The sequence below is a fragment of the Teleopsis dalmanni genome, chromosome 2 (assembly GCF_002237135.1).
Source record: "Teleopsis dalmanni isolate 2A chromosome 2, ASM223713v2, whole genome shotgun sequence".
Taxonomy (NCBI): Eukaryota; Metazoa; Arthropoda; class Insecta; order Diptera; family Diopsidae; genus Teleopsis; species Teleopsis dalmanni.
Window position 1 is genome coordinate 175,340,648 of NC_051847.1, and position 9,744 is coordinate 175,350,391.

The 9,744-nt window shown below is 29.2% G+C and overlaps 1 protein-coding gene across 1 annotated transcript in view; it reads left to right on the top strand.

Annotated features, from left to right (window-relative positions):
• LOC119676222 overlaps positions 1–9,561 on the top strand; it is a 10,132-nt gene extending 571 nt beyond the window's left edge. The window contains exons 2-4 of the mRNA XM_038087457.1: positions 2,944–3,054; positions 3,163–3,341; positions 9,233–9,561. Coding sequence (XP_037943385.1) covers positions 2,944–3,054; positions 3,163–3,341; positions 9,233–9,374 — 432 coding nt within the window. The 3' untranslated portion in view covers positions 9,375–9,561. The remainder of the gene's footprint in view (positions 1–2,943; positions 3,055–3,162; positions 3,342–9,232) is intronic.
• Positions 9,562–9,744: the final 183 nt, after the last annotated feature.

Sequence of the window (9,744 nt, forward strand, 5' to 3'; positions counted from 1 at the left end):
AAAAAACTTTTCAGAACTTCATTGTTCGACAAAATATGTTCATAATAAACTTATCAGTGATAAGTTATCACACAGTCAGAAAAACGAAGCTTGTTTAACAGTTTACCGCCACAAAACATGGTCGACTTTTTAGGTATATTTGCGGTTGAAATACTGTATGTGTTGTATGTTGTTATACTTTTTTATATAGAATATAAACTAAAAAAAAGATCAAATGCATATGGGATCATGTTATACAGACAATTATTTGACAAATAGTCACAGTAAAGCGATATCACAATTACAAATTTTCTTTTTTTACTATTATTTAAGAAAGTATTAACACGCCTACATTTAAAAAATAACAGGAGCAAATTCTGATTACTGAGCAACACTGTAACGAAGAACATTACTGTAAAACAACAACGAAGAACAATAAGCCTCGTCACCGTAACAAAATTTAAATCAAAATTCTCTCTTTCTCTCATTTTGAATTTCTAAATTTGCATTAGAAACAACAATTTCAAATTTAGCGTGACCATGACTGTCTATAAGACAAGGACCACAGAAATGGATGAATACAACCTATTCCTTGTGAAACTATTCCGTTTTCATTTTAAAGAAAAAGCAAATAAGGAAAAAGCTAATGATTGGCTGTATAAATATCAGTATCAGTATAAATATCAGTTTTCAAATAATATTTATTATTATCGTTTATCTTTTAGTAGATGTTGTTATTCCATCTGATGGGAACAATCTTCATACTGATCTTATTATGATGAGCCACCCAGGATTTTAAGACTAAGACATATTCAATACATAAATATTATATTGAAAATAATGTGAATATATTAGGAATGACATTTATTTAAAAGTTTTTAATATAAAGATTGAAATTATCAACTTTATTTCCACAATTTTATATACACTTTACTTACTACACTTTTTTATTCCTGTGTAAACCTGGCGTGTTAAGTGCTCTCTAAATATAAATTACTATACCACAACTTCCTTAAAGGTTTTTGGTTCGATAACTGGTGTACACACATTCTTCATTGTAGAATAGCATTTTACCTCCACGACAAAACCAAACTGGCGAAAGTTTTGGATGTTAAATCACCAAATATTAACAATACTCGCACCTTAATAAAGTTCATACAGTTTGTACTCTTCAGGTACTTACAGAGGAGCACGTCTCTTATAAAAAACTTTTCTCAATCCCCGAAATGTATCATTATTCTGTTAATATCTATGCTTATACGCCATATAGAAGGATAGAAAGAATAAATGACAATAATAGGTACTTTTTATTGACAAAGAGACAGTACTCCGCATTATAATTTTGTACTTAGCATATATGCAAGGACAGATGGAATAAATGACAATAATGCTTAGGTTTCATTGTCCTAGAGAGAGTACTATGCATATTAATTTTGTACTTAGCATTCTTAGAGCATATAGGTCATGGATTCATTTCAACTATACTTCACGATATAGTCTTTTATTTTACAGATGTTGCTAAAATAAATATTAATATAAAAAAATAATACATTAATAATACACTTTACACATCAAATAAAATATTTTCAAAAGTACAATCATCAATAACCAGTTGATTACTCGAATAATACAAATATCGACCAGTAGGCAATAATTGATTTGCTCTGTCTATATTATTAATATTATTATTAATATTACTAAGTATTAAATGAATTAAATGTTAATATTTTCCAGAAAAATATGCGAAAAAAAAAGTAAAAAGTCAAGTACGGCTTTGGGTCAGTTGGTTAAGGTGCGCTGACTCTGAGCTTCAAATTTGGCAGGACATGAGTTCGATTCCTGCTACTTGCAGTCTCAAAAAATTATTTACGAATAATTAAATACAAGAATTATTTCCAAGACCACTGATGGTGGGTATTTGGCAATACTCGAAACAGCTATATTTTCAGCTATAAATTTAATTAATTAATATAATATAAAATGAATTTTTGTTGTTGTAGTTGTTCACTACTGTTCGAAAAACCTCTTTATTAATATTTTCTAAAAATAAAACTAAATAAAATTAAATTGTTTTTATATTAAATTAGAGATATAAAAATACCAACTAATATTATTATTATGAAATTAAAGGAATCCATGCAAATATGTATTTAACTTAATATAAAAGCTATGTTAACAAATAATTCTATAATATTATTCGATAAGTTATCTAAAGGATTTTAAACAGAAATCAATTATCAATAGTTCAAATGCCAAAACTAATGGAATGAAATTACAAATTCCATGGAAATTGCAGAATTATCTGTTAATATATAAATATCTTTTACACGTTCATAGGCAATGCTTTTAATGGTAATTTGTGTCGGATTTCATATGAAATCAATTTAATTTGTAATTGTATAATGCGAGAATGGCCGTCATATATGATAGGCAACCGAATTATCTGTAAATTGAATTAAACCGAATTTCATAATGAGATACAATTATGTTGGGTAAAAAGCTTCCACAGAACAGCACATACAGAACAGAATTATAATTTTATTACTTCATAAATTTATTAAATAAAATGATATAAAAATTTTTATATACAAATAAAAATCATTCTTCATTTAATATTATTAATTAATATCAATCAATTTACAATTGTGGTTTGCAATTTTAATCCACCTGAAGCCCTAAGGATTAAATGTAATAATTTTATTAATACATTTTTTAATTTAAATAAGAAAGGAAATTATTTAATAACAAAACTTTTTTTTTATTAAAAAACAAAGTGTTAAAGGTTTAAATTTTTAATATCTTTTTAAGGACATGCAGACAAATTTCACAAAATTTTATTGTAGTTTATTTTGCTTATTTAATGTATTTCATCTGCTTCTTTTAATGAAAATTCTTTGTAACATTTGCATTCACTTCAAAAGAGATAGAATTGTATTTATGTTATTTTTCCTCCTGTCATTTTAGCCGGAACTTACTGCACAAGTGAAAGAAGCACTGCGGATACAGGCGGAACAACGTATTATAGCTCAACAACAGAAGATATTGGAGAATCAACCTTTTGTGCAGGACGGTCAGGTTTGTGTTGTAGTCTTATTATAAAAAATTTAATTTTATTTCCCTAAAAAGGCAGTAGCATAGAAATTAATCTAATTTTATTTAATTCTACCCTGCAACTCTAAATAGCCTTTGATGCCGAAGAATTATGACCCCTTTTACAGTCCGATTTTGTTGAAAATCGACAAAATAGTTGAACAGCTTGGAGTGACCGATGACCTGTGCAAGGAACGTTTAGTTTGCAGCATGTACAAGGATCCGGATCGTTACAGTCCGCACAGTAACTTCGTTTCAGCAGAACTGAGTCGGTAAGTAGTCAAAGAAAAAAGCTCATTAAAATCTTTAATGCTATGCATACTCACATATGTGACCTATGTATGCTCTAACATCATTGCAATATACAAAGGTTTAAGGCAAGGCAAGCAATTAGGTTGAGATTACAAGGACTTGTTGAATTATTTTCAATTGCAATTTCGATTGTATGCCCTCAAGTTGAGTTTGTTTGGAAAGTAAGATTACGAAACTAATTATTCACAAAAGTACAATTTCTGCAAATTAATGCCATTATCAATATTAACTCTTTGTATGCAATTTCGTATGAAAATTAATCAATTTGGTGAAATGCGTAGAAAAGTGTTTTATTTATTTTACTTAACGTGGTTAATTCAATTTTTTTGTTAATTTTTAATATGATATTAAAGACCATGTATTATATTTACTTTCATTAAAGACTAAAAAATGATTTTAAATGCGTTAAGATTGTACCGACAATACAATGTTCCACCATCTCTAGAATTATGGTGAAAATGATTTTTTGAGAAATTTGAAAACTGGTTAATTTAATACAATTTTAAATTCCTTTTATGTGTGTAAATATACATTATTATTATAAAATTAATTTATATTCGAATAATAATCATATTTTTGTTTTTGGAATGGAAACTTGAAACTGATTTATTCCTGATTTATTTCCTGGTTGATTGATTTTAGTAGTACCAAAGCTTATTCTTCTGTTCAACTAAAGACTAAACACAACCGGCCTTTTTTTCTTTAATCATCAGTACTGGGCATCTTTCATTCACAGATTTTACAGATACACAGAATTCGTACTTTGTTAGGATTGCCACTCGTAAGAGGTGACTGAAATCCCCCGGTGCCAGTCCGGCACTTGTGTAAGAAGTGTACATGGTGATCCGCCCCACTTGCGTTAACTGACCAGAGTTGTATGTTATCTGGTACTAAGGGAATCATGGGCTTTGGCTGGACTGACCATTTGGAGTTGGATCCATAGTGGCAGTTTGGTTAATACCTAAACTTACGCGGAAAGAATGTTCAGTTTTGGTTCACATTCGGTGTAGAGTTGCGTATTCACCACCAGGTGCTATAGCCCAAAATTGTAGCAGAGACAGTAGACCTCACATTTTACCAAAATGGAAGATATGACTTACACAAATTTCTTCATTGGTACCAGCGGTATTTCTAAGGTAATTCCAATGGAGCATTTATCGGCGGATTATCTTGATACGTTGTGTTTTGAACACCGTAGTGTTAAGCCTCCACGGCGCTTACTTCCTCTTCATCTTTACAATATCTGCAAGTCGATTCAAAGTACTCACACTTTGTACTTTGTTCAATCTATCAATGTATTGATAGAGTTCCTATTCCATCAAATACGACAACTAGAATATTCAAATACCCAAGTTATTTTTCATTAAATTTAAATAATTATTTTATTGATTTTAATTATAGGTCTGTATCCGCTATTTGGTATCAGATAAGGCAAATAGGTTGTCTCAAAACTTATCTTGTTCATTTCAGATTACCACTGGGACAACTAAGTACTTTTCTTTGCATATTCTTCTTTTTTCAATCTAAAAAATAAGATAATATTATGATATTCTCTTTAATTTCTCTAGTATTTTTCGTTGTTAACCGTTGAGACTTGATTGCATTAATAACTATTGATCCATATTACTCTTTTTCAGTCACCAAAATTTCGGCTAAATGGTCGCATTTTCAATTAGAGATTTCAAGTCTAAGTCCAAATTCTTCTATCCCTACCCCATTCTTAACTAATTGAGCTGTTCGTGATTGATATTTTCATATGTTGTTTTATTTCATAAGATAAGGTTATACCTAAACTATAGTATAAAAGTGTACTTATATTTTTTAGGATAGTTATATAAAATATAAGGAAAAATTAAAGAAATTTAAAACCTAATAATATAAATTAATCGTAAGAATTCAATATATAAAACTATTGTAACTTACCACAATGAAAAACTTAATATAAACCGCAAAACTATTATCTTGTTTTAGTGAGATTTTCATGGTGTTCAGACATCATAATGAATAACTATTAATATTTTATGATAATTATAAATTTTCGTAAATATATTAAATTTCATAAAAACAAAAGAATTAAAAATCTCTAATAATTTATTTTTTATTATTTTATATAAATTTTAGTGAAACCAAACAATTACGCATTTCATATTTCTGTCAACTATTAACCGTTGCATTCTTAGTAATAACAACATTGTATACTTGCTCAAGTAACTTTTTCAGTAAAAAATATTATTTATAAAGTTTTTATGTTTTACTCCATGCTCTCTACAAATTAACATTGGTTCTTCGTAATTACACCTGAAATTCCTAACGCCAGCTGTTTGGAAAACTTTCTTGACAGTCTTGAAGTTTGCGATATTAGCCAAGAAACTTGCTCTAATTATGTCAGCGCATTTTTTTGACAGACCAAAGCGTACGACACTTTTTGGAGTACAAATGCACTAACGAAGTGAGTTTTCCTGTTACTCCAGTTGCACTTCTTATTGCACTTGACTAAACGCATTGCACCAAAGCAAAAAATCGTACTGAAATGCAATTTACTTGCTTTGTGTCATGATGAACTTTTGAAAAAAGGCTTTCAAAATTAATTTCGCAAATTTACGCTTTTTAATTTTTAGTACTGAAAATTATGCTTTACTGCAATCTGAATATATGAGTATGCAAACACGACATATGCATTAAGCGTAAATGAAAGAATTGCACCTTTACCTTTGCAAAATGCAAAACTGTTTATAAATATTAAAAATTAAATTAATAGAAGTATCAAATAAGTTTATTATATTCATGCTCCCAGATTTGCACAAAACCATGTTAACAACCTGTGAGATTGTGTAGTGATGAAATGCGATAAAAGTAAGACCTTTATGAGCCATGACAATGACAACATTTTCAGTTTTTAACTCTGCAATCGAGACGAAATCGATAAAGCAATTCAGCGAAGCATTACAAATGCCTAACACAATGTTTGCGCTCAACAAAGCATTCGCGGCTTTTGGAAAATGGAAAATGGAAAATTTAATACAATAATGAAATGAGTTTTCTTCATTGAATACCTTCAACTTTACCTTTTATAGTCCCACAATTTGTGATTGATATGCTTCAATACCTTAAACAATGACGGCTCTCAGCACACTGTAAGACGTCATCAAGCGTAAATGAAATGCTACATGATGTTTAACAAAATATTTTTAATTTCTCTATGATGTCTTACAGCGGGAATGACACCTTTCAGTAAGTCTTATATTGAAAAATATCAAAAAAAAAATCGAATGACTAAGTGAGAAAAATAATAAATAAATGATTATTGCCAATTTGAACAAACAATATTTATTTATTAAATATAGAAATACAAATACAAGAAACGAAAGTTCAATGATATGCAGATATCTGTAAACAAGTTGACCGCTCTTAAAAGGGCACTCATTGAGATGCCTTATAGATATTGTGTGTCATAGAATTGGTTTACTGACAGGTTATTACCGTAAAAAAACAGTCAAAGGAACTACTTTTGACTCCCCAGCGCGAATGATGGGAAAAAGATTGCAACGCTTATAGTTACATACTCATTACATATGTATTTACAGCATATGGTAAATATGCTGATAGCTTACCTTCCACAAGATATTAATCAACCGCAAGCCTCCATGTATTATATTTACTTTCATTGAAGACTAAACAACGATTTTAAATGCGCTAAGATTGTAACGACAATACAATGGTCCACCCTGCGTAAAATAATCTCTTGAATCATGGTGATAATTTAATCAAATCTATCCTGAACTAGACAGATGCCATGTCGATTACGTTTATATACTCAAATGCATTATTCAACACTCATCGAAAAGATGATGTACAATTATATTTGGCGATAAAGTTCTTTGATATCCACATATTTTTAGATTATATATAAATTAATATGAAAAATATATCTTAATTCCGAAATTATAAATGAAGAGTGGCTACTGGTGTGATACCTGGAGTAATATTTTCTCTTCTACTAAAGAAGAACTTCATTTCTTATTAAAAAAAAGTTGACATACCTGAAATGATCTCTTATACTAAAAATGGCGTAATTTTTTATTAAAAAAAGTTGACGTCCCTTGATTCTTCCTCTTTAACTAAAAATGGCATCCCTTCTTATTAAAAACAAAACTAATGTTATTAGCACTATCATGTTAATAAAATAAGTCCATTCAAAGAAACAGAACATCTTCATCTTCTGCAATCAGCTGATAACATTTCTTGTCATATTCTCTTTAAATCACCGACTTTAACCTGTGTCAAAAAGAGGTTTCTGTTTCGGGACTTCTATTTTTGTCTAATTTTAAGATTGTCTCAACAACTCACAGTTTTTTTTTAAAGATCAAAGTGTCTTGTGTTCAGTTGGGTTCAGCAGCGCAGAAAATCAGCAATAGTTGCAGCAATTCGCTCTGTTGAAGGCCAGTACCCCATTCATATTCTATACTTAATCCACCGTTTTCAACAAATTCTATCGAATTGTATACTCATTTACTTTTTTTTCACTATATAAACTTATATTAAGCAACAGGAGTTCAAGATTTTCTGTAACATCCATCGTATATTACATCAATATACCGTTTTCTGTTGATTCTCTTCATTCTATAGACTTGCTCTTGATATGCATCTTGATATGCTATTTATTTGCCGTTGTATACATATGTTATATGAAAAATTCAGTGAATATATTGCTATATATTATATGGTTGTACTTACTATTCTTTCTTAAATTTTTTTCTCTATTGTAGTTAAATTTTATGAATAAAATATCTATGTATTTATATATATGAAGAGTTTAATCGATTATAAAAAATTACAACCCGTTTTATAAAACGCTTAACATATTTGTGTTTTTTTTTACCCAATTCTATAATGGCCGTTCTTATATTAGCAATCGCAATTTGTTTAATTTCTCTATAATAGAAAGATTTCCATTCCCTCTATTTGCATTAGCAATTCGTTTAATTTTTCTATGTTTTCATTAGTGATACGCGCTTGGACCTCACTTCATATTTCATTATATTCTACACCTTCCTGAACACGTTTGGGCGCTTTGAACTCACGTCATATTTATTGTATTCTCAACTTTCCTGAAAGCATTTGTACCATTCCTAAACTCATATGTGTGATATATTATATTCACATATATGAATGAATATGTGATATATATTTATATGATATATTATTTTTTTATATTTTAAATGATTCGCTGCACAAACTCTCAAATTCTTCGTTTTCCCTTACATTGCATTGTAATTCGTTAATTGCAAAAGAAAATATTTCATCATTTTAACATTTCCTTTACAAATTCTTAACAAAAAAATGTACCCTGTCATCAACATGCCCCACATCCACTTAAAGTAATTTTCATTTTCATAATATATACAGAATATAATATGCAGTATACTCGTATCAGATATTCGTGTTAATGTTGGTATTGATTTTTTATCGAAAACATATGAACTTTAATGAAACACTTAAGGCTATTTTTGGCATTTTGTATTTGCTACAATGAACTTGAATGTACCTGATTGTGTGCATAATCCTTGAACAGAACTCAAGAAAAAATTGAACTTGAAAAGCACAGATGGAAAATTAATTAACAAATTAACCAAAACATCTTTAGGTGGCTTTCTACCCTCGAGCATCGCACGCGCGCACAGAACTAATTAAACGCTGCCAAACCAAACCAAACCAAACCAAACCGGAGCAATTTAATCAATTTTGAAATTAATTTAAATGCTTACTTTTATACAAGAATTTCCTCTTAATTAACTTACGAATTCACTAAATGTTATCCTTTTTCTTTCATGTCTCAATTACAACAAACCAGCGATTCTAATGAATTGGAGCCAGTGACTAAGACAAACGAGGCAGTGATCCGCTTCTATCGGCTAATACAAGCTGCACGCGATGGTCAGGATCAAAGAGATTGTCTACGCCTATATCCGCAATGTAACATAAATACGAAGTGAAAAAGGATGTTTCCATTATAAATGAATTAAGCAGTAAAAGCCAAATTAACGAACTGAGCAATCAAATCATCTGCAGAAAGTCAGAAAGTCAAAAAGTTAAGCGAAACAAAATTTTGCTTTAATCTATGAAAATTTCTGGTAAAATCAGTGTAAATTTTTTTTTACCAGAAATCGAAGTCATTTTATTATTTCGACACGAAATATTAAATTATTTAATTATAATATATATATAATGTTTTATGACTGTTAGTATTGTAAATATTTTATTGTTAAGAGATTTACTTTCCTATAAACTAAATTATTTTTAGTCTTAGCTTCTTTGATTACATTGTGGAATCAATTAAATAAATATTTATTTAATAAACAAAAA